At 34.9% G+C, this 27,194-nt stretch overlaps 1 protein-coding gene across 8 annotated transcripts in view; it reads left to right on the top strand.

The window, feature by feature from the left end:
* The window catches only part of CADM2 (cell adhesion molecule 2), a 1,002,810-nt gene that overhangs the window by 883,623 nt on the left and 91,993 nt on the right, over positions 1–27,194 (top strand). For all 8 annotated transcript variants that reach the window (XM_070488673.1, XM_070488674.1, XM_044750269.2 and 5 more), the window contains 2 exons: positions 4,370–4,460; positions 26,631–26,809. In XM_070488673.1, coding sequence (XP_070344774.1) covers positions 4,370–4,460; positions 26,631–26,809 — 270 coding nt within the window. The remainder of the gene's footprint in view (positions 1–4,369; positions 4,461–26,630; positions 26,810–27,194) is intronic.

The raw sequence follows: 27,194 nt of genomic DNA, 5'->3' as shown, positions 1-27,194 counted from the left end.
TCATGGAAGTAGAATTTTGGCTGAATATTTAAATAAATCTCTTCACAACTGAGTGCTTCCTCTGCCAAAATCAGGTGAGAGGAGAAAAATAATTCAGATATATGGTGTTTGCATTAAAAAACAAATTGCCATTTTTATAATCATGGAAGGTTGTTATCTAATGTTATCTAATGCAGGAAATTTGTACTAAAAAGAGAGTCAGCAGTGGACCTTTAATTAAATTAAACATGAGCTGAATCGAAAGTTTGTGACATGAATGTTTAAGATTAATTTTACATACAGCTGGTTCCAACAAAATTTCAATTAAATCTTTTTTAATACTTCAGAATTAATGTACCAACTGATAAGAAAATATATTTAAAAATTAGTATGTCCATTCATTTAATACTCTATTTATTAAGCACAGATTTGTATAGAGCACTATGCAGACACTGAGGATACAGCAGTGCCTTTTTAAAAATTGCACAGGAGTGAAGAAGAATTCATGCCGCAGAGGTATCTGACCAGAGTCGAGGGTCATGAGTGGTTGCCCTTAGCAAATGACATTTGAGTAAGATTTAAAAGAGTTAAATAAACAAAGGATCCTCCCAAAATGGAGCATTTCAGACAATTTATATGAAGGCAAGATGAAACATATGCATTAAAGAATATGAAAGAGGTATAATTACCTGGAATTCGAAGAATGAAATTGCACATTGGGAGGCAGGAGAGTGAAGAAGTGTAGAGATCATGTAGGACTAAACAGCTGTACTAATGATTTTGCTTTTAATCCTAACAGCAAGGATCAACCATGCAAGGTTTAAAGCAGAAAGCTGATGTGATCAGCTTTATGTTTTGAGATGATAGTTTGGTTTAGTTCTAGGAGTGAGAGTTAGAAAGGAAAAAAGTTGACACAAGAGAACTATTCACTGTTGTGGTGAACTAGATAAAAGAAGGGGTTGTGGAGCTGTAAAAAGGGAATGAGAGAATTTGAAAATTATTTAAGTAGATCCACCAGACGTGGTGACTGATTGGTGATAGAAAAGATAAAGGGGCAGAGGTGTCTGGTGTATATATAGCTGGATAAAGGCTGGAGTATCTGTAGAACTAGAGGTAGCTGGAGGAAGAAGATATGGGGGAGGGTAGGAGACTTTGAGTTCGTTTTGGCTATGTCAAATATTGTGTGTCTTTTAGACATCCAAGTTTACTTGTCGAATAGGTGCTGCGTACACATAAGTGTAACTTGTGGTACAGAACTGCTCTGGGAGTGATTGGTGAGTAGATAGAAACTGAAGGGATAGGTGTGGCTGAAAGGACCTAGAGAGAATTAAGTGAGAACAAATCGTGAATCCATTCTTGGTGATCTCAATATTTAAAGGCTAAATACAAGACAACCCAAGAGAATCTGAAAAAGAGTAACCAGAGATGTAAGAGTTGAATCAAAACCGTGTTTTTGAGAGTGTGGAGGTGATAGAAGAGAGGATGTTAAAGAAGCCCAGAAAGACAATTCTTGGGAACTGAAACTAATCAACATTTTGAGTAATTCTGAAGTCAAATAAAAGTTATAAAAAAGTATTGTGTTATATCCCTTGATTTTGGTAACTTAGAGATTATTTGATGATCTTGCTGAAAGTTTCATAGAAATACATGTTAAGCATATTATATGCTCTGGCATCGCTTATAATTGGAATTCTGTATTTTGGATCTAAAGGGAATGCTGAACTCTATGCTTCAGGGGCCACTTGTTACACAAATTCTTACCTCTGATAAGCTACTTAAACTAAACAGGCAGAGCTAAGAGAAATCAGCCCATATTCTGTTTTTCTCACTTCTAACAGCTACCTGCCACTATCTATTTTACCTTACTGAAGTAGATGCTGGTGGTGGCTTACTTGTATCACTTTTACACACACCATTCCTGTGCACCGAATAGACAGGAGTGCCAAGGAAGTAACACCCCCTTCCTCCAGAGCAATCTTCAACCACACGCTAATGAAAATTGGGAAATCTTCCCTAAATGCTCCTGTCCCTTGTCCGTCAAGTAAGATAACTCTGAGGATGGCCATCATTGTCCCTCTGAGTTCCACAACAGGAATGAACCTCAGTTGCCCGTGGTGTGATCTGTTTAATAACATACTCTTTATTTTCTTATTTCCCTTCCTTGCTCACTCCCCAGGGCTTTCTGAGGTGACCCCTCAGGGTCTGTTTGTTAGGATTCTGTATTAGTCAGGGTTCTTCAGAGAAAGAGAAACAATAGGATGGAGATATATACTTAATATTATAAGGAATAGGCTCACACAATTATGGAGGCTGGCAAGTCCCAAGATATGCAGGTTGAGTTGGCAAGCTAGAGACCCAGAAAAGCCAATGATTTAGTTCCAGTCTGAGTCCAAAGGCCTGAGAACTGCAACTGATGTCGTCCCAGTCTGAAGGCCAGCAGGCTCCAGACCCAGGAAGAGCAGATGTTTCAGTCTGAGTCCAAAGGCAGGAAAAAGGCCAACGTTCCAGCTCAAAGGCATCAGACAGGAAAAATTCTCTCCTGCTTGGGAGAGGGTCAGCCTTTTTGCTCTAGGCCCACCCACATTACGTAGAGCAATCTGATTTATTCAGTCTACCAATTTAAATATTAATCTCATCCAAAAATGCTCTCACAGAAATACTTGGAATAATGTTTGGCCAAACGTAGGGGAATTCCATGATGAAGTGAAGTTGATACATAAAATTAAACTACACAGACACCCAAATTAACATAACTCTTTCCCCAAATCGCACTTTTGTGATCTTTCTTCTGCCATGTTTTTCTCTGGAAATGAAGCTTTCTCTTATGTGTTGGGCGAAATTAAATTTCACTGTATGTATATATGGTCAAAGTTCAAAAGACCACAGACCTCAGTTTGCCCAGAATCATTCTAGTTCACACTTGTTATGCTGCATAATTATTAATATTTCCCTTTCGTTTTAAAAGATGTTCTACCTTGAAGACAAAATTATATGATCTTCCTAGTCAATACCTGTGATAATGATGATAGAAAAATTAGTGAAGTGTATTTAAATCTTTTATTAAATTATTTTCTTCTACTAGTTAAAAAGGTATGGTGAACATATCTCATATTTCTTCAAATTAATTTTTCTTCCTAGGTTATTTTACACTGTGATTATTTTCCGTGATGTATATGGAATGCCTATTTGTAACCAGGATATTATTGTTGGTTATCTTGAATGTATTTTCTGTTTAAAAGATTAAGAAAGAATGCTTTTGAAAAGTATAAATAATTTATAAGTATGATATAAGGTCTTTCACAGGACCATAGTTTTACGTATGACAAACCTGAATAATATTTTCCTGAAATAAGATGACTAACCTAAAAAGGACACAGTTGATTGATACTTATTTAATTGGCTTCATAGTCCGAGAGTGAGTATAACCACAAGGTAATTCAGTTCTCCCATCACAATTAAAGGAAGGGTGAAAACAACTGTGGCTGTCTGGAGAGTTCAGAGCCTATTTTGCTTATTGTTGAAGATGTGGTCAGAGGAGAAGGCAATTGCATGTTGGCTGTGGGCGACACAATGCCAGGAGTAGAAAAGTGTCATAAATGAATGTGTGTTTACATTGTCTCTTTTCTTCAGCTTATTTTCCATTTCTTCTATGAAATATGTATCTTTGTGTTGATTAAAGAATATTACATGGCATAACCTTTATAAATAGTAATGTCTTAAAGTGTTCTTGAATGCTCTTCCATTGGGATGATTTTGTTGTTAAGTGCAAAGAAATAATTTTATAACAATTATGTTGCGTATGTAACAAAATGTTAACTTTTAGTGATAGTCTACAGAACTATTTCAGATGATTTGCTAACTGTACTTTAGTGCAAGCAGCATGTGCTAAGTGCAGCATTACTGCCGGTTCAAAAAGATTCTGCATAATGCTCATGAGACAGTAGCTGATCTTGAGTTCTTTGTGGGTTCTTTATTATGAGTCTCTGATATTCCCACAACAATGAAAGTGTTGTTATTCAAATGCACATAAATGCATCCAGTCCATAATAATAGTATTCATAGCCATCTATAAATAGTTGAAGAAACAATTGTATGAAATGCTTGATATTCATCTGAACCACTTTTTGCAATTTCACTTTTAAATTCAGATTTCAGAAATAATACAAAAGTGGTGCTCATAAGATATTCAGATATTTTTGTTAGCTTTTCATGGACAGGATGGTGACTTCTTAAAATTACATACTCCATTTCACCAAATCTAAGAAACTTTTCATAAGTATGCACAATGAAAAGAAATAGTCTGCACATCCATCATGAGGCACAATTATTAAATATATAGTTTTATGTGTTTAATGACCTTTCTTAATAATCCTTTTCCTTTTTTTTCTAGATACACCATCAGTTAAGATTATCCCATCCACTCCTTTTCCACAAGAAGGACAACCTTTAATTTTGACTTGTGAATCCAAAGGAAAACCACTGTAAGTGATAAAATTTTTCACTTTTTCTTCTAGTATGCTTTGCTTGCAAGCCTTAGCTGCAGAAATCCACTTTTTTTGTCTATTTTTTTGGTGGCAAAGTGATCTCTAGAACAGAAACACCCAGAACGATGTCTTCATTAAGCGTCTGTGGAAGATTGGTCTTTGACTTTGTCATCTGGGGAAGTTTCTGGGAAGGTTTCTAGCTGTGATTTTTTTTTCTTCCTTTTTTTTTTTCCAGTAAAGTATTTCCACCTGAAAGGAGTGGAGGCTTAATCAGTCACTGTTTATATCATCAGATTGATAGAAATTACACACTGCTGAACTTAGTTCTCCCATGAAATACTTTGAAAATATTGAAGCCTCCTCAAAATATGCCCAAGTTTAAAGCCACATGGGGAATCATGTTCATAATAAGGGAAATCAAGTCCACATTCCCTATGTAGCAGCATCCAAGGGACATGATTTGTGAATTTGACATGCTTGGAGGTGACGTGAATAAAAGGGGTCACAAGCATAGAGTTTTCAATTGTAAAGTGATTTCATTATTAGAATATATGAGTCTGGGGCCGGCCCCATGGCGGAGTGGTTAAGTTCTCGCTCTCTGCTTCAGCAGCCCAGGGTTTCGCTGGTTTGGATCCTGGGAGCGGAGATGGCACCGCTCATCAGGCCATGCTGAGGCAGCGTCCCACGTGCTGCAACTGGAAGGACCCACAACTAAAGTATACAGCTATGTACTGGGGGGGCTTTGGGGAGAAGAAGAAGAAGAAAAAAGAAGATTTGCAACAGTTGTTAGCTCAGGTGCCAATCTTTAAGGAAAAAAAAATAGCTTGTATTAAAAAAAAGAATATATGAGTTCTGAAGTCACTTCACCTCTAAAATTATACTTTTTGACACTCTTGTTTATAGAGAACTAACTCATAGAACATCTATTTTTAATACAAAATTCAAGTATGGGTTATTCAAATGTGGGTTATTCAAAAACTTTGAAAGCCATTTGAGCACTCTGATGCACAGTAACCCTGTAGGTCTAGTGTAAAGTAACATTTGATTCTTAAAAAGCTTCCTATGGATTTGCATTTCTCTTTATATTTTAATAAGGAAAATTTAATTGTTCTCTGTAAATAACTACATGAGATAGCTTCTGTGCAAATCAAGTTAAATTACCAAAACTTTGTTTCTAATAATACGTGCTATTTAAGTGTAGATTTCGTATTTTCCCGCGAGGAATTTTTCTAAAAGAGTTTTAAGGGAGAAGGCTGTAATTTCAACTTCTTAAATTGTATGGTATACATTATACTTTTTAACATACTAAGTGAATTCACACTTTTTTTAATCACTGTTTTGATATTTTAAAACTGTTCTCTCATCCAGTAATTATTTTCTAGAGATACAAAGATACTGATTTAAAAAGCATTTTGTCAATTAATCCATTATTTTTCTTCTATCTTTTAAGAAATATTCAAGGCATTTTAGACCTTGAAAAGACACATTTTTTCATAGTAGCTTTACTACATATATCCAGCACAATTCACGTTCATAATTCTTACCTTCTGATAAGCTTAAACTGCTTATAGAAAACAGTTTTCCACTGCAGTATGCTATCTAAACGTGACAGTGCATTTTAGCGTTAAAGCTTCAACAACAGCTTTTGGCTGCAAGTTCAGTACTTCAACCAGGGAAAGAAATGTAATAGACTCTAGTCGGCTTTAGATATACTTAAATCCTCATTTCCTTACTCCTGATTTTATGTATCTAACACCAGAAACTTTTCATCTGTTTTCCTTCCATCTGCACTCCTGTTCCTTTCACTTATTTTCCAACTCTGTGTGTTCATCATCTTTCTCTCTTTTTGCTCTGTTTGTTTCTGATCTTCCTTATAACCTGAGGGGTCAGCATATGGGGACAGGAAGGAACGTGACCAGGATCAGGGCACAGCAAATGTTTTTGCTTTTACCTTCTCTACATTGATCTGCCCCAAATCACGTATGTGTACATTTGGAATGTGTGTACAACTCATGTAATTAAATGGGGTGAAGATGGGCGGTGTATACACAGAATGTTTGGAAATAAATACATCCCTGCTCAAAGAGCATCTAATTCCCTGTCAGTGATCTCCTCTTTGACTCCACATGCACTCCAAATGGTAGAAACGGCATTTTTTTTATGAGAATAATTAGATTGTGAGTTATGTAAGTTGCGCATTTCCCTCCGCTCAGATTGGTTGAATAGGTGGGCCTTGTTGTGGGCCTCTGTTTCAGCTACCTGGACATGGCTTGGGGATGTAATCCTCTTCTGCATTGCAGATGAATGAAAAGTGCAATAATCTCTTATTTATTTATTTTGTTTAAGAATATAAAGGTTCTGGAAGTTTAGATAATAGAAAATGTCACCTTTCTTGGAAAGATCCTGATTCATATCACTTTGCAAATAGAGAAAGGAAATAAGAAAGTCTTCTTATTTTACAGAAGAGAAAACTAAAGAAAGCTCAATGATGTCAACCAAATTTTCCTGATTCATTCACATTTAAAATAGATAAGTCAGGATTTAAACTCAGTTCAATTGTTGCCTAAATCTTACATTCTTTCAGCTATTTTCTGCTACTTCCATTGCTGAGTCAAAATTGTCACCTCTGTTAGCCAAAGTAACTTTTGAAAAACTAGCATGGGCCCCCCAATAACCCCCAGTGCTAAAGTTGAACCCCTGCCTACTTTAAGGTGAAGAACTGGCTAGCCTCAAGACGTATTTTACTGCTGCCATCCTCCTTTATCAGGCTTTCTTCTATATTTATGCTCTCTCTGGAAACCTGCCAAATTTCCATCAAACTAACCATTTCTATCATGAGTTTATAGCCATATAAAAATCTCTAATTAGTATAGTATCTTCTGGCAATTATTTCCTAAGCTCCATAAGGGTTAAAATGGTCATTATAGTCTGTCTTTATCCTTATAGTTCCCTATGTTAGAATCTATATGCTATGGTCCACAAATCAATGTGTATCAACTTATTCCCTTGTATTGTATCCTCATTCCCAACTTCCCTTTTACCATTTTCTTTCTTTGTAGACTATCAGGCCATTGACATTAAGCATATAGCCAACTTCTCTGATTCCATCCTGCCTTTAGATTACTGCTTTTCTTAGGTCCTTTCTAATCATCTTACAATCCACTTTTCTACATTTTCAAAGTAACTATCATTTCCAATAAATGAAAGCATTAACCTCTTTAAAGACAGCCTAATTTCTAGCCTCCCTTTAGTTTATATCTCCAACAGTGCCAGATGAGGCACACAGGACAAGAAACAAGGGAAGACTAAAAAGAAATCACTGGATTTGCCCAGAAGGAAATGTTACTGATCATAAAGAAAACAGTTTCACTAGAGGAAAGAGAAGAGAAGGCAAATTGAAATGGATTACTCAGGGAGTCAGTAGGTGGTGGGGAAGTAAAGATAATGGAGAGATCAACCATTTCATAAAATGAATCATGAAAAGTGGAAGAGAGATGAGAAAAGAAATTATGCTGAATGGAAGTTTTAAAATTATAAATAATAGAGACTGCCCGTATTTTAAGATAGAATCAAAAGAGCCTGTAAAGAGTGGGAGTGAAAATGAGGTGTGCGCTATCACATATACCCAATGGGCAGGTTCATATTTCCTATTTTACTGTCAAAGTTCCATCCATGACTTTGCAGCTATTTTACTTGACTCTCTAGCTTACTTTGGAACCACTGAGAAGCACCACTGTGGCTTAGCTTCCGACTGGCTCTTGAAACACTTACTTTCTATTGTCTTTGCCATTTACCTGATCCGCCTTTAAGGAGCAGGTAGGAATCAGAAATGGATGACAGATATATGATTCTTTTACATCTGTAGCTGACTTAAGTAATATCTTTAGTCCATGACCAAATCTTTATTGTTTCTTAAAAATTGTTTGACCAATTCATGATTTCCTGAAGAAAGAGTTATTTGTGGTTATTAGGCATATTGACGGAAAACAAAATAACACCACTATCTTTTGTATAAATCGCAAAATGATGGTGTGGCTCAACTCATCCTGAGAATCATGTTGCTAACCTGGGCTCCTGTGTGCTAATGTTGTTTTCCTTGTTCTAAATGTGAGGGCCCCAGTGACTGTTTATGAACAATCAGGGCTTATTTGCCTGCTTTGGACTGAAGGCTTTTGCTATTTTCCTGTGGAACAGCTGCATAACTTGGGCCAGGACCAAATTGTTCCACTTGACATTACTATAGAGGCATTCTGTTCTTTCCTTAAAAGAGAGATTACTGTACATGTCTGTCTATTGTTTTAATTTTAGTTTAAAGTGAGGACCGAGCTAATGCCAACCACTTTTCTTTCAAGTCCCCAGGGTTTTTGCAGCCTTCTTCTTTCTTTGGCTGAATTCCCAGACAGCTTTCAGGCAGCAGAATTCTCAATTTATAGAAATAGAGGGGGGGAAAAAAGCTGTTATATTACATTAAAGTCATGACCTGAAAAGATGTGGTGTCGCCCCCCACATGCACTAACTAAAGAATTATCATTCATTTTAATCAAATGTTTAACACTTTGTCAATTTACTTCAGAAAATAAATGGGACATTTCAGTCAAATAAATATGTATTTGGCATTTATTCTGTAAAAGAAAATAGTTATAGGTATTGATAAATTTTTCTGTGTATCCAGCATGATGTTTATGTTGTACTTAATTTTACCTACTGGTAACCACGAGTTTTCTTATGTTCTTGGCATAAATCTAGTATACATAATTGCATAGCACATAACATCCCTATTCTGTACAAGAAGAAAGATTTTAATCCTTAGAAAGACAGATCACATCCTGTATAACAGCTAGTGAGGTGTTTTACAGGAACAGTTACACATCCGTTGTTGAAATGATCAAGAATTTAAGAAGAAATTTGATAAAAATGTATTGATGCATTTTCCTACTAGCATAATAGACATTTAAAAAATCAGGTGCAAAATACTTTTTAAGGGAAAACAGTTTTATATCATCAGTTTTCTCAGACTAATATGTGCCTTTTTACAAATCACGGGTTATTTACTAATTGTCATACAATTCAATCACAGCCAGAAGAAACAACAAAACAAACCAGGAGTTAAAGATGGCAAGTTACCTTCCAGAGTGAAATGTTTAAGGACAAAATATGAATTTTGAAAAAAGAATGTTGATCTACAATAATAGCAATTTTATGTGATTTGACCTAATGCACAACAGATGTTAATTATAGAATATTTTTCTCTCTCCTGCCCTCTACGCTGTAGAAAGCCGTCTAAGCAACTGTCAAGGTCTGTGTTTATGTTCAGATATAATACATAAACTGTCTTGCTCTGGACACAAAAGTTCACGTAGCACAGTAGAAAGAGAAATACAGATGTAGATTTGGATTATAAATCTGTGGATCTCTCTGGCCTGAGTGGTCTTAAGCAAGTCATTTAACCACACCAAGTCTTTTTCTTAAATTACTATACTTTATTTTTTAGAGTAGTTTTAGGTTCACACTGGTTAAATAGAAAGTACAGAGCTCCTATATACACCCTGTCTCCACACACGTACAGGCTCCCCCACTATCAACATCCCACACAGCAGTGGTACATGTATAAAAATGATCAACCTACATAGACTCATCAGTATCACCCCACAGAGTTGACATTAGGGTTCACTCTTGTACACCAAGTATGTTTTTATTCTCTAATATTAAGAAAATAAAATCTAGTAAACAAATTGTTTTGAAGATTAATGACAGTATATATGAAAGTTCTGCCTCCATCATTTCACAATAAATAACAAAATAATAACCAAAGGATGATGATAAATTATTATTTTGTCAAAGAACTACAGTGTATCTCACCAGGTTTTAAACTCGGAAGTCTTAATTGTATATTTAATACACATGCTGATAATGGGCTACCATGGCAACCCTGGAAACTGAATTATTATCACAGATTTCTTCTGTGTTTCTGAAATTCAAGGTTCCAAGCAGAATAAACACATGTTAGTTATGATGGTCTGTGACTTTTAAAAGCATGTTTGAAGAGCAAAGGAATCCAGGCTAAAGTCAGCAAAACAGAGAGCTACGTGGCTATCACAGTTGAAGTTAAATACTGATAATAAACTGCAGAGATCAGAGGCAGAGGCATGCACCCCTGTCAGAGGGTAAAATGTAATCTAGCTAGAAATGGGAAACTGGAAAATCCTGAGCCACAGGAATAGCTCATTTGTAGTGTTAAGGTAGAAAATTTTCTAGAACAATTGGAAAGGACTGGAAGCAGTAGAGAACGAGTTCTGGTTCCACAAATGTGGAAAAGGCTACTCTCTAGAGCAGGTCTGTGGAGATGAAAGAGACTAACTAGTTAGCGGGTTTTGACAGAAAGCCCAAGCAGGCGACCTGGAAGCATTAAACAACCCAGACTAAGTAAATTCATGGCTCAGGAGCAGTTGAGAACCCAGGGTCTGGAAGGTATTAAACCTCATTTGGGCATAGTCTTCCAAGTTCTTTCATGCTTATTGCCTTATTTAAACCACACAACTATCCTGTTGTAAAAGGTTTACAAAGATTCTTATCGTTTCCATTGTGTAGATGAGGAAAACAAGTCTTGTGGAGGTTGTGTGACCTCTTCCAGTGACACAGCTGATAAATGGTAGAATTAGGATTACAAACATGCTTTTTTAAAGTTTTAACAACACTGATGTTTGTGTTTTCTTGTTTACCCAGTGTTTTCAATTCTCCTTTCATATTTATTTTTCACAATAACATGGTGAAGTTGTCAAGAACAAGAGAATTCTCATGAACTACTAGGAAAGCTCATATTTCAACCAAATAGTTAAACAAAATATTTCCAGTTATGTAAGCTCAAACCTGTGTCAGCATATCTAAATATTATCTAAAGAGTTTCTAAATATATCAAGATAGTTTCTTCCTAGATTTTATGGCTATGTATATAAGAATTATTTTATTGTTACGTATATTTGTTTTCAAAGACAGGTTTGTTTTTTCTTAATTTTATGTATCTTTGAGAAGATTAAGACTACAGGTTACAACTACAAAGCAATACCAATGCAATGGAGTACAGTGGGAAGCCTTAGTAAGTAGAATAAGTGGAAAGTTAAAAGAAAACACTCCTCAAAACTATGTCTTTCTTGTTCAATACTGTGCTTATTATGTCACCAAAAGAATTGGTGGAATAAACATAATAAGGGCCCTCATATAAATATTCTCACATAGGCAGTCCTTGGATAATAAAAGTTACAGAGCATTTAGATTTTTTTCCCTTATATTCTGATATCTAGAAAGATGCGAAATTGTCTCAATTAAAGTTTAAGGCAACATAGTTTCTTCTAAAATGTTTTCAGAAGTATAATATTGGGAAATTAGCTCTAAGTTTTTGTAATTTTTAGAAATATATCCATGTGCTGTCCTTCCCATCTGAGTTCCTTTTCTGAGGCCCATATGGTCTTTTGCTTCCATCTCATGGCTTCAAAATTTAATCACACGTTGACTGTCTGAAAACACATAAGTGGTTATCTTGGAAATGAGACAGAATATATTTGGGTTTGTTTTGAAACAAGAAGCTGACTCTCAGTAATCCCACTGCTGTTATTTAGGCTGGGCGTCTGCGGTATGTTGGGCACTCAATCATTTCCAATTAAACGTTCCTATGTCTTGTGGAAGTCCCACAAGAGCTTGCAGAACCACGATTATAGCTCCATAGAGGAAATGTACTTTTTTGAACATTTCCAGGTAAGCAGTTTTCTTGCAACAAAAAGCCAATTATTTTGAGGGATTATGTAAATGTTCAGGGGGAAACTCTAACAGGAAAATGTCTCAATATGTTAAGACACCATTGTGGAAGGACACGACCAGATACATTGACTAGATTTTCAAGACACTCGCTTTTGGGTTCATGGGTTTAAAAATCTCTAGTTTTTATATACTAATTATGAGATTACTTCTAAGTATTTTACTCCTCATTTAAAAATCCATAAACATTGCATTTGTGTTTCTATAAAAACAAAGTCATCAAAATGGTAATTGGAGGAAAATTGCAGAAACAAAAATCACTCATAACATTAAAAAAGCTGAAATACTATACTTCATCTTGAATAAGGAAAATGTTAGCCATTGCTCACCAAGTGCCGTTCAATAAGATTTGTTCTTTCTTTGTCATTTTTTTCCCATAATATGTGTCCTAATGTCAGAGCTAAGCTCTTTCTGGTAGTCAGTCACCAGTCAACTTACTGAGAAGTGCATTATTCTGTGTCTGTGCTAAATATTTTGACCATCACTGTTGTGTAATATGTAGAGAGGAAGCAAAATGTGAAAAATAAAATTAATTCAGAATCATTTGCAGATATTTGGTATTATTTCAATTGATGGTGAAACAGAAAATTTTTATTCCTCGAAAAGGCATTTATTCAAAAAATTAAGGAAATTTTCTTGCATCGTATGTACTTTTACAATGTATGGTATTTATTAATTCAATTTTCCAGGTATAACCTCAATCATACAGAAGGCCCTAAACTTCAAAGTTTGAAAAAATATTTAAACAGCAAACAGTGTCCCAAATTATAGAAAATATGAACATTTACAAATGTTTCCAATTAGAAGAATCTGTCGGTGATCGATAATGGCCTTAAGCCCAACACTTGCAAATTCACACTATCAGAAATATCTGGGATGCTTCAGGAAAGGAACAAAAAGAGAAACAGACGAAATTAAAAAGGTAGGAGAAGAGAGCAGCAACTGTTGTGACTTGTGCCCATCCACGAAATTATGAGCTGGGAGGGACTTCAGCACCACCGCTCATGACTACAAGTACAGGGATGGACGCAGGGAGGTGACCAGAAAGAAGGAAGGTGGAAAATACAGCAGCTGGGATTTCCGCACGGGGAGGGGAGAGCTACAGGTCTCAGGAGCTCTCCCTGTGGGTCACAAGTGCAGGGTTTTTCAAGCTGCTGGTTGTGGCTTATTAATAAGCCATAAGATCAATTTAGAAACCACTTTTTAAGACCAAAAATAAAATAGAAAATACAACAGGAAAGAAAAATACAGAGAATGAAAGAAAGTAAAGAAAAGTGATGCAAATATCACAGCACCTTCGACAGAGCAAGCGTTTCTTTCCTGTGTTTGTACAAGTGTAAGGCTGTAAAATCTATTTTTTAGTATAGGTCACACCTCAAAAGGTTTGAAAGCCGTTGCACTAACACCAACTGTGGTGAAGCTGGGTCTTGGCATGCTAAGTCCCAATCACTTCAGTTCCTCTAAAACCATCACTATCCCAAAATATACGTTCAAACTGGAGAGATCTTAGCGCCAAGAAAGCAGTGAAATGACACTAAGAATGTTCTGTTTAATAATGCAGAAATGAAATCCTTTGAGAAGCATTTCATCCAAATGATTAAAATATATTTTCAAATTTTGTCTTAAATTTCAATTATCTTCAGCATTTACTTATATGGAGCATTTAATTCCCCAGCTACCAGATAAATGATGTGCATTTTGCTTTTACTTTTCCAAGACCATTGGTTTTACTATCAAAGAAGCAAGTCATGGAGCAGAAGCAGTTCTGTGATGGTGGCACCGTGTTTAACATAAGTATTAGATCTTATAAGGTTAATTAGCACTATTTTATAGTAGTGGAAGTAATGGATTGTAAAGTAACTCTTATAAGGAAAATAGGACCCCATCATTGTAAAGTGCCCTTGAACTGAATGGTTTTCAGGCATCTGACTGATTAGGATGCATGTAGATACATTTTATATGGCATCAAATTGTCCTTATAATGTACACAGGTTGATAAAGTGGCAGATGCTGAGAAACTCAGACTCCTAAGTTCTTGATTTAAAAGACATGAAAATGTTCCGAAGTCTAGCTTAGTCAAAGAAGGTTTTCAGGAGCTATTAAGTTTCAAATAGTTTGAAAAATTATTTTCTTAAGAAATCATTTTTAAATATATCACAGAGATTTTAAGCTTAAGGTACATACACAGAGCGACTTATTGCTTCAATGAGGGAATGGATGTTTACTCAAGATTTCTTGATCTTTTAACCAGGAATTAATATTCTGTGTTTACCAAAGAACGGAAATGTTAAGTCTAGATAAGGTGTGGGTAATTGTTTCACTTTAGCACAAAGTCCTTGGGAGATTTATGTATTTAAGCATTCACAGTCTTGAATAGTTTTCTTTCAGTGCTAAAATCTGTCACTCCTTCAGGATCATAGCAATTTTATCTTTTCCAGGGATAATCTTTTATTTGTTGTGCCATAAATTGGCTGGAATTATAGTTTGCAGTGTGACTGCTTTGTTTCTCAAAAGTGCTAAAATAATCATCAATGAACACTGCCTTATCAGTGGTCCAGGATTTCACAGGCATTCCACAAAATGCCATTATTTTCAAGTCTTCTAAAGAGCACTTGCCTCTTGCATATAGGTTATTCTCTGTTTCTACTATAAGCTTCTAACCTTGGAGGCAAGAAGTGCCTGAAAAAGTCAGAATCAAGTAGTATATGCTCAGATTAGTCAGGATAAAAGTCCATTTCTTATTTGCTACTGAAGTTTTAAATCTAATGATGGAGTTAACGTTGATGTCATTGTCCCATCTAAGTCTAGCCTTTAATGGGCCTCCTACTTGACACTATACTAATGCAATAGTTGACTTCAGGAATTTACATGAGTAGATAAACTCAGAATTTCAACTTGCAATTTAATGGAATAAGTAGGTTTGAATTTTCCACTTCAAACTGATTTCATTTATTACTCCATTAAATACCTTTGACCCTCTAAGATAGCAGTACTAATGGTGCTATTTGAGTAGGGGCTTTCCTTGTTGAGCCTTTCAACAGCAATCACTGGGATTCTCAAACAGGAAATCAAAGGAAGAAAGATTCATTGCTTTTAATAAAAAGAATAATGCAGGTATGGGAATACCATATCTATGCTGAGCAAAGACTAGCTACATAAGAATTATGAGGATACAGCAAGATTGAAGAACACATCCAGGAACCACTAAAAGCAGAAGGGAGTGGAGACCAATGAGGAAAAAAGCTAGAGTCATCTTACCTTTTTTCTCTTTCTCACACACAAAAACACAAAGACATACTTATTAAACAAATCAGTACAAGTAACTGCAACAGGCTAGAAACATACTGGAAAATGACATATTTAAAAGAGATGTTGTTAAAGTATTTTCCTCATCTAGGTAATTTATTCAAACCTCTTCTTCATTTACTGTATTATTCCAGCCGTAAATATTTGAAATGTTAGGGCAGAGACAACTTAAAAAATGATGGCACTACCTGTATTGAAACAAAGATTTTGCAAAAAACTATATTTTAAATTTTATCTTAAAGAGTTACGGAAGGCAGAAATGTGTAGATCTAATTATATATTCTAAGTAACATTTATAATAATGAGGCATATTTCCACATCACAAAAGCAAAACCTTTTTTTAAAAAAATGAAATATTCAAAGACACAGTAATGAAATATACGTTACTTTAAAATCATCTTTCTTAAGAACATGCAATGGAGAAAGGAAAGTCTCTTCAATAAATGGTGCTGGGAAAAGTGGACAGCCACAGGCAAAAGAATGAAAGTAGACCATTATCTTACACCATACACAAAAATTAACTCAAAATGGGTTAAAGACTTGAATGTAAGACCTGAAACCATGAAACTTGTAGAAGAAAACATAGGCAGTACGCTGTTTGACATTGTCTTAGCAGTGTATTTTCAAGTACCTTGTCTGACCCGACAAGGGAAAGAATAGAAAAAATAAACAAATGGGACTACATCAAACTAAAAATCTTCTGCACAGCAAAGGAAACCATCAACAAAATGAAAAGACCACCGAACAATTGGGAGAAGATATTTGCAAACCATATATCTGATAAGGGGTTAATATCCAAAATATATAGAGAGAACTCATACATCTCAGCAGCAAAAAACTAACAACCCAGTTAAAAAATGGGCAAAAGATCTGAACAGACGTTTCTCCAAAGAAGATATACAGATGGCCAACAGACACATGAAAGGATGTTCAACATCATTAACTATCAGGGAAATGTAAATCAAAACTACAATGAGATATAACCTCACTTCCATCAGAATGGCTATAACTAACAAGACAGGAAATAACAAGTGTTGGAGAGGATGTGGAGAGAACGCAACTCTAATGCACTGCTGGTGGGAGTGCAAACTAGTGCAGCCACTATAGAAAACAGTACGGAGAGTACTCAAAAACTTAAGAATAGGACTGCCATAGGATCCAGCTATTCTACTGTTGGATATTTATCCCAAGAACATAAAAACATGAATGTGTAAAGATTCATGCACCCCACGTTCACCTCAGCACTGAATAGTGATTACAATAGTCAAGACTTGGAAGCAACCTAAGTGCCTATCAAGGGATGAATGGATAAAGAAGATGTGGTATTTATACACAATGAAATACTACTCAGCCATAAGAAACAGTGAAATCTGGCCATTTGTGACAATGTGTTTGGACCTTGAGGGTATTATGCTAAGCGAATAAGTCAGAGGGAGAAAGTCGAATACTGTATGGGAAGTACAACATAAAAACAACAAACAATCACATAGAGACAGAGTTTGGACTGGTGGTCACCAGAGGAGAAGGGAGGAGAAGGAAAGGAAGATTAGTCATGTGTGTGTGGTGATGGATTATGATTAGTTTTTGGATGATGAACATGAGGTAATCTACATAGGAATCGAAATATAGTGATGTACACTTAAAATTTATATAATGTTATAAACTGATGTTACTTCAATTAAATAAGAAGAAGCTTCACAAGAGCAAAAATCAGCTGGTATTCACCACTGTACTTCCAGCACTTAAGAAAATGTTATCTTCTCATTAAACTTAATAAGATGCACATAGTAAAATCACCTTTCTCATTGCTCTTCATGTGCATTCTTGCATGATAACTTTAACAAGAGTATTTAAAAAAACAAACAAACCATATACCCTCTCCTCATTTTTTCTTGAGTTTGTTTTGATGTTCTGATAAAGACACAGAGATGATGGAAAAGTTGGGTTCACCAGGGCTGGGAATTAACCAGATAAGCGCAATGGGTGGGGAAAAGAAAAAAAATATTGATTGCATTGTAAGACTGGCTAAAGAGAGAAGTACAGTAGGAGGGGATTGAAGAATAAAGGGAAATAAATGGTGAGTTCATTAGTTAGGATTTGAGTTTGATGAGGAGCTGAATAGTGAGCTGAAAAGATGAGAGACTGTGATTGGAAAAACTGAAATTTTTAAGGTACTGAAATGATGATGACAAGGTTTAGTGTGTGATCACAACTGCAGTGGGGCTGACAAAATAATTATTGGATATGAGAGGGTCAGGGAACTGAGAGGTCCAGGTATTGGATGGGTTATAACTGTAAATGTTTAGGTCAATGAATAATTAAAGAGATTCTTTCTTGTTCCTATGACATCAATTTATTTTGACTTCTTGGCTTCTAAGTAAGAGTATTCCAGGATGTTTGGTAATCTGCACTTTTTTCCCTTTCTTGAGCTTTGAAGTCTGCTTGGCTCTAATCTGTCTGTAAAAACTCCAGTCCTGCCCTCTGCTCTGATTTCTAGTTTCTCATTTCCTTATTGCTGGATAGAGATATATCTCTTGATTTTCTTCTAGCATTTGAATTTAGCATTTCTGAAACTGAAATCACCAACTTTCCCTTTCTGCTATGTCTCAATTTGTTTTCATCCCAGTTTCTGTTTTGTTTGTTTATTCATTCATTTGTTTGTTTGGTTGCTTTTGCATCGTTATTTTTTCATATTTAGGACTGAGATTGTTCCTCTGATACAGACTGAACATTATAGAGAGAATTTTTCTCTCTCTTCATTAATGTCATACATTTCTAGCTCCAAAACGTAATGTTTACTTTCCCAAGAGCTCTTCTATTATCTTCTAATACTCTGTGCTTTCTTTTATTATTACTTCAACTTCACATAGGACCTTGTTTTCTCTCTCCAGAACTCTCTATATGGTCTCTTCATTGAATTTTCTTTCTCAGATATTTCATATTAGTATACTTAAAGAAAACTCTGATCAGGAATACTCACTTCTTAAAAACCTTAGCAAAGTATTTTTATTTTTCATGAAAGTCTATATTTTTTAGCCTGGCTTGAATGCCAGGCTAGAGAATATACAGGTTTAAATGTACAGGTTTTTTTTTTCCTTCCACATCTCTACTCCAACCTTCCCCATTTTGTCCATGCCCCCTTTTATGACCAGAATGTTCCTAACCACCTGTCGTTCTCTCTTCCATATTAATGTCATCATCAGTCTTCTGGTCTAATAACAAAATAAGACTTTTTTATGTTCAACTTTTGTCCTATAAACTTTGTCTTGGACTAACTCCTTCTGAGCATACTTAGCCCTGTTTCTTCATAGTAGCTAATAAATTGACTTTTGATATTATTCCTCCCAACTCAGTTATTATATAAAGTGCTTTTAACTTCGCCTTTCTTAATTTGTTATCTCAGCCAATAACAATATTACCTAACAACCCTCTTTTCTTTTCTTGGCACTCGTATTTAAATTCATCTATTCAACAATATGGCCTCTGAAGCCCAAGCATCCTACCCAGGGTTCTGACTCCTCTTGAGTTGGCATCTTCTATTTCTACCACTCAAATCCTACAATAATTAAAGACACTAATAAAGAGTTGTAAGCCAGTTGTAATGTCCCTAATATAGGTATGATGAATCTTTATGATGTTGTATAATTTATTTATGCCACCTACCATGTCCTGCCAAGTGTTATGGTTGATGGCATATATCTTACATAAACTACTAAAGTGTCATATTACAGAGAGAAGATATTTATTTTATTTTCCTTATATCCCTCTTATTCCTGGTTCAAAAACTTGTGCAGATTGGTTTATAGATAATTGGTGGATAATAAATATGTAAACTCATGCAGTATCTAGTCAAGAATATATCGGTATACTTTAACAACAACATCAACAAAATTCAATGGTCTGTCTGTCTTAAGATATTAGTGTAAGAGTAGAATATTTTCTAGTAATTAAACCCACCGAGACTCATTGAAGATTATTCTTCCCTAAATGTTTCTCAAGTTTTGTTTTCCCTTGACCAAAACTGTATCTATAAAGACAGACACATAAATGTTTCATTATGTTTTACAATGAACCTCAATTGTGATAAGTAAAACATTCAAAGTTAACTTGGCTAATAGTAAAAGTTATTTCATGTTTTAAGAATTGCTCTCATAAAAAGTATGAAATCAATATCAGGAATAAAAGGAAAACAAGTTTCATTACAATTAAGTTGCATAACAATCAAATCTGTGGAAAAATCACAGCTTGATGTGCCTGCCCTCCAAGGGCCTAGATTAGCATTTTTAAAACAATTAAAAATATGTCTTTGAATATATATAGAATGCTATTTACAAACTATGTTCTGAAACATCTTGTTGGATACTCAATATTAAAATAACCCTCTGTGTACCTTTAATTTGAAATGATCAGTGTAGTAAATAGCTCCACATGCAATCCCTTTCTATTTCTTTCTGTTTAGCAACCACATCCTTTGCTTCCGAAAGAGACTCATTATAACATTATATATATGTATATTTTTTTTTTGGAGGAAGATTAGCCCTGAGCTAACATCTGCTGCCAATCCTCTTTTTGCTGAGGAAGAGTGGCCCTGAGCTAACATCCGTGGCCATCTTCCTCTACTTTATATGTGGGACGCCTGCCACAGCATGGCGTGCCAAGTGGTGCTGTGTCCACACCTGAGATCCAAACCAGCGAACCCTGGGCAGCCGAAGCGGAATGTGCGCACTTAACCGCTGTGTCACCGGGCCGGCCCTTAACATTATATTTTGAATTGGTTTCACAGCTTTAAGAAAGGCTACGCCTTGAACTTGCTTTATATTTTAAATTTTAAAAAGGAACAAGCAACCCCAGCTTCTGGGTTTTCTCCTGTTTTTTTTTCTTTTCTTCTTCTTTCTCCTCACTGGGTTAGCTATGGTTTATGGATGCAGTCTCAATCTACCCAATGGAGAGCTTCGTAGACCAGAGTTCGCTCAACATCTTTCCTTCTACTTGACCTCAATTTCAAACGCAGTTGTCAGTTAATTTGAATTTAATTTCCCTCCCTCCATTTCTCTAAAATTTGATAACATAAACACTGAGAGTTTTATGCATAGGCTCTCTGGTATAATTTCTTGATTTAAATGTTTTTGCTTAAAGCATAAAAGGAGATCCAAGATGTTTACACGACTCCTAGCACCTTTCACATTAGAGTGGAAATATCACACGAAATTTAGAGGGGAATTAGGCTTTTAAAAAATGTCCCTGGAATGAAAATTTCAATCATGTCTACTGCTGCCTGTGGAATTTCTAAACTGAAATGAAGGCATCGGTCCTCTTCATGAGCCATGTAAGTAGATAAGGCACCAAGTTGTTAACCATAAGTCCCTGCTTTCTCTTATATTAAAGGAAATGTAAGATATGTATTCAAGTTTTTCTTTTTTCTTTGCGTCAGAACAAGATGTTTACTTGAATGCGATTACAATGACTTACTTTTTTTCTTTCATCTAGGAAAAGTAAGTTTAATATTCATAAGATTAATTTCAGTACTAAAACCCAAATTGTCTTGTGCTTATGAAAGAAAAGACACTTCAGAACTATAAGGGGATATAGCTATTTGGGAAAAGTAAGATACTAGACAGAGCATCCATTTCAAACTTTGGAAGATCTTTTACTCCTGTCCATTTCTGCAATGACACCAAGAGAATTCTTTCCCTAGAAGACCTGCATTATGAGACTGACTTTTCCATAACTGAACCTCTTATTCTTTATGCTTCCCAAGCATGAGCCTGAGAGAGGATGAGAGCCGTGAAGGCAAAGCAAGATTCCATTCTATTCAATATCTATGGAGTAAACGATCTGGTATATTGGGAGAATTAGAAGGACTGTTACTGGTACAACTTTACAGAATGGCCCAAAGGGCAACTAGACAGTTTCAGTGGAAGTTAGTAATCAGGTTCGTATCTAGTTCAAGATATTAAATAGACTGGTAGTCTGAGACAGTTATGGCAATTCTTTCCAACACCAATCTATAAATAAGGATTTGTTAAAGATATAGGAGAATCACTTATTGGATATGTACAAACAAAACACTGAGTTAATACAAGTTTTCAAAGAATCTTGTAAGATAAAAACAACCTCACCAAGGCCTTAAAATACAAGGGAATAAATAGACGAGCATATTTGGTTTCTTTTTTTCTCTATTTTCTTGTAGTTTTCTGTCGCCTGACGAAGAAAGGGCTACAAAAATGTCTTTAGGTGCACAGGAAAATAGACCATCTTTTTAGTCCTATAGCTTTGGTAGACCAAAACACAAATCAAATTTCATGTTGTATGGAAGATTTCCATATAGCTTCTACCAATCCTGGCTTTTAAAGTTTTGGGGAACTCTCTGGATTGGCTATATTAACATTCTCACTGTAGAGTTACACAGTGTTATCTCATGCTGGATGCTGGGCCACTGTCCCGTTACTCGGGTGTCCAGCTCCTACTTGTTTTCCTCCTTATCACGTGGAAACTGTAGACTGGAACCACTTTTTAAATGATCTCCTTTGGTTGCCTGAACAGCAGGGAAGATTGTTATTCATTTGAGCAAGAAATGCAATCATTTCTGGGTTCCAATTAGAGAAAGCCTAGGGGCCCTCTTTATTAAGATGAAACACAAATTGTATCAAGACTTGCTAAACCACTTAATATTTTTATGGTGATATTAAGAAGCTTGAACATTTTAAATACTAGTTGGAATATGTGTAGACTATTTTTAATCAATGCATGAACGCTAACCTCCGTTTCATTATAATTGCATCTGTTTTCGCCACATTGAAGGTTTACCATACAGAGGAGGATCAGGAATCCTACAATGTTCAGTGTCAACAGTGACTTACATTGCTGTAATCTCTTGTTAACTATTTTTGCAGGTGTTTTTTCCATTATTTCCTAAAAGAGAAAATTATTTTTTTAGAAAAAAGAATTTTTTAAATATAGACTGGCAACTTGATCTTTAACTTCATTTCTAGACACAATTTAAAAATATATATAAAAATTTAATTACATATTTACAGAGCCATATGCTTTAAGATGTGACTGAAAGCTTGTGAACATGAGAAGAGAAAAATTATGACAGTTTGGATTTTGGGGGTATAATTTTGAGTATGGAAATGTGTGAATACTCATTTGATCACATCTGTGTGTGTTTCAAAATTCTGACTTATACATCAAGAAAGTATCCCCTCTTAATATAACAAAATACTTCCAGTGAGTAGTAGTTTAAGGATAAATCTTCTAAATTCAAATTATCCTTAATGAAGCTGTTATCTTCTGTTGCCTTGTGTGACTTTGTATAAAGGCAGAACACAATCTCTGATGTTTCAGGTATGTGCGGTAAGTCATAGCGTTATTGCACCAGTTTTCTCGCTTCAAAGGATGCTAAGGATGCAGGTGGTGCAAGATTATCCAGGCTATCAGTTTTAAAATTAGAATTAGTAAATTCAAGTAGCAACTAGAGGATATGGAATATATGAAGCAAGTTGAGAAGTATTAATGATTTGGTTCTTATAAAAGATACTATGAGAGTGAGTTGTCTATATAACTGGATGATATAAATTATTGTATTTTTCCAATATTTTTGGATAACTAAATATTTTCGGATAATTTGTTTTTCATAGCCTGCTCCTTCAAAAGTTTCATGCTGCCAGTCCTGATAAAATTGCCCTCCCTTCTTTGTTCTCTCTCTGGTGTTTTCGCTACTAAGCTAAGTGATTCTTTTATCACCTTGTATATCTAGTTGGTTTGATACAATTTCCAACATTTATTATTGTTCGGTTCACAACTTTTCTCTCTTTTACAAATTTTTTTCATAAAAATATATCTTCTTTGCCTTAGAAGAGCTGTCATAATCAAAACCATCACATATCAAGACCTATGCTCTAATTGTATTCACAATAACAAAATGTAAGTTCAAAGTTTTCACCAAGATAAACAAATAAATAAAGCTTTCCTGAAAATAATTTCCAATGATGTGATAAAATCATGTTTTAATTAAAAAATTTGACGTAGAAGAACTAGGAAAATATCCATCAAGTTAGAAAGCATGCGGTAGTAGACAAAGCATTTACTATGGAGGCAGACCAGGGTTTGGCTACATCTCTGATCTTCTATATTTTTATATGTATTACATTTTTGAAAATGATATTTACAAAGTGTTCTTGTGAGGATTATTGAAAATATATGTAAAGGATTTAGGATAGCGACCATTATCAACACATGGTAGTATGTATTGTTAATAACCGTTCTTATTATTAATAATTACAAAAGACTGTGCAATCTTGGAAGACAGAAATCCATGGTTCAGTTATCTTTTCTTCCCTAAATGCTGATTTTAAGATAGGAATTCTTTGCAAGTATTTGATTAAAAGCGAAGTCAGTTTCTATGAGTTTGGGTTTTTTTTAAGATTCCACATATAAGTGAGATCGTACAGTATTCGTCTTTCTCTGTCTGACTTATTTCAATTACCATAATGCCCTCAAGGTCCATCCATGTTGTCGCAAATGGCAAATTTCCTTCTTTTTATGGCTGAATAATGTTTCATTCTATTTGGAATATATTTTCTTTATCCATTCATTCGTCAGTGGACACTTAGGTTGCTCCCTTATCTTGGCTGTTGTGCATAAAGCTGCAGTGAACGTGGGGTTCAGATATCCTTTTGAGCTAGTGATTTCATTTCTTTTGGATATATACACAGAATTGGAATTGCTGGATCATATCGTATTTCTATTATTAACTTTTTGAGTCACCTTTATACGGTTTTCCATAGTAACTACACCAACTTACATTCCCACCAACAGTGCACAAGGGTTTCCTTTTCTCTACCTCCTCCCCAATGCTTGTTATTTCTTATTTTTTGATGATGGTCCTTCTAACAGGTGATATCATATTGTGATTTTCATTTGCATTTCCACCATGGCTAGTTATATAGAGCACATTTTTATGGACCTATTGGCCATTTGTATGTCTTTTTTGTAAAAATATCTATTCGGATCCTCCACCCATATTTTAATTGAATTGTTTATTTTTTTGCTATTGCGTTTATGAGTTCTTTATATGTTTTGGATATTTACCCCTTATGAAATATATGATTTGAAAATATTTTCTTCCATTCTGTAGGTTACCTTTTCATTTTGTTAATGATTTCTTTTTCTGTGCAGAGACATTTTAGTTTGATATAGTCCCACTTATTTATTTTTGCTTTTGTTTCCTTTGCTTTTGCTGTCAAATCCAAATAATCTTCACCAAGACCAATGTCAAGAAGCTTACTGCCTATGTTTTCTTTTAGGAGATTTATGATTTTGGATGTTACATCCAATTCTAATCCATTTTGATTATGTAGTAAGACAGGGGTTCATTTCATTCTTTCCAGGTGGCTGTCCAGTTTTCCTAACACTATTTATTGAAGAGACTATCTTTTCCCCATTGTATATTCATAGCTCCTTTTTTGAAAATCAATGGACCACATATGTGTGGGTTTATTTCTGGGCTCTCTATTCTGTTCCATTGATCTATGTGTCTGTATTTATGACAGTACCATACTGTTTTATTACTATAGGTTTATAATATAGTTTGAAATCAGGAAGTGTGATGCCTCCAGCTTTTTTCTTCTTTCTCAGGGTTGATTGGTTATTTGGGGCCTTTTGTGGTTCCATACAAATTTGAAGATTGTTCTATTTCTTTGAAAAATGCCATTGGGATTTTGATAGGGATTGCATTTAATCTGTAGATTGCTTTGGGTAGTATGAGCATTTTAACAATATTAAGTCTTCCAATCCATGAGCATGGAGTATTTTTCCATTTATACGTGTCCTCTTCAATTTCTTTCGTCAGTATCTTATAGTTTTCAGTTTACAGGTGTTTCACCTGCTTGGTTAAATTTTTTCCTAAGTATTTTATTCTTGTTGATGCAATTGTAAATGGGATTGTAAATCAATTGTAAAATTGATTTTCTCAATTTATGTTTCTGATAGTTCATTGTTAGTATATAAATATGCAATTGATTTTTGTATATCGATTTTGTATCCTGAAACTTTACTGAATTCATTTGTTAGTTCTAGTAGTTTTTTTGTTGGCATCTTTAGAGTTTTCTACATATACCGTGGCATCTGCAAATAGAGACAGTTTTACTTTTTCCTTTCTAATTTAGATGTCTTTTATTTATTTGTCCTGCTTAATTGCTGTGGCTAGGACTTCAAGTACAATGTTGAATAAAAGTGGCCAGAGGCACAGTGTGGGGAGTAGGGGAAATGGGTGAAGGGAGTCCAAAAGTACAAACTTCCAGTTATAAGATAAATAAATCCTAAGGATGTAATGTACAGCATCATGACTATAGTTAACAATACTGTGTTGTATATTTGAAAGTCGCTAAGAGAGTAAATCTTAAAAGTTCTCATGACAAGAAAAAAAGTTCTAACTATGTGAGGTCATGGATATTAATGAAACTTATTGTGGTAATCATCAAATAACTATTTTGTACACCTTAAAGTAATACAGTCTTATGTCAATTATATCTCAATAAAACTAGGGACTAAAGAGAGAACTGTCAGGAAAAATCTTTACGGGGTGAGAAACGCAGGAGAAGTAAGGGAGAGAAGCTTCCCATGGTTTCAGGCAAAAGTGTGCCACAGTGATGGCCCCAGGTGCAAAGGTATAATTCCAGGTACCTCTGAAGAAGGCTGTTCCAATAGCCCACAGGCAGTCCTCCAGAGACTAGCAGGTGTGAGGCATTAGCAGTAGGATCAGGGCCACAGGACCTGCTATTGTATATCAGTGACTGCTATAATGACTCAACAAATCAGTTCCTTAATACATGTCTGCTTAGTTAAGCAGAATAGAATTAAATTATATCTACCATACCTCCAAATCTTCTGAGTGAGTGCATGATGGTTCTTTTGATGCGTTGTAGAAATTAGCACATGGTTATGCACAAAATGGGTGTTAAAAATTTATGAATTGCTTGATTTACTTAATTCACAGAATATTTAACATTTCTTATTGTTCCTATCTATATGTATGTTTAAATTCAATAGGCCAGAACCCGTTTTGTGGACAAAGGATGGCGGAGAATTACCAGATCCTGACCGAATGGTTGTGAGTGGTAGGGAGTTAAACATTCTTTTCCTGAACAAAACGGATAATGGTACCTATCGATGCGAAGCCACAAACACCATTGGCCAAAGCAGCGCAGAATATGTTCTCATTGTACACGGTGAGTACTTTTTTGATTTCATTATACATGAAAGAATAAATGACCTGAAAAACTGTTTAAATTTGACAAAATATTTAGAATAATAAACAAAATTAAACAGGTTTTCTTTTTCTTTCAGAAAGACTTCTCATAAGTGTAAATATCTCCAAGATTCACAATTAATATGTTCCAAGTCAAAATAATAAAATGAAATTACAAGAAACTAAAAATAAAAATTATTTTTCCAAAAAGATTTTTATTATAAACATATTGTATAGTTTTTGGTGGTGACTAGTAAATTATATTAATGTCTTTTATTTTGCAAATAAATGCCTTTACTTATAAATCAGAATTATGAAAACTATATTTCCCTTAAGCTAATTTTGTTGTATTATCATAAAAATAT

Source organism: Equus asinus, chromosome 18 (assembly GCF_041296235.1).
Source record: "Equus asinus isolate D_3611 breed Donkey chromosome 18, EquAss-T2T_v2, whole genome shotgun sequence".
Classification (NCBI taxonomy): Eukaryota; Metazoa; Chordata; class Mammalia; order Perissodactyla; family Equidae; genus Equus; species Equus asinus.
Note: the sequence above shows the minus strand (reverse complement) of the source record. Positions and strands in the feature narration are given on the sequence as shown.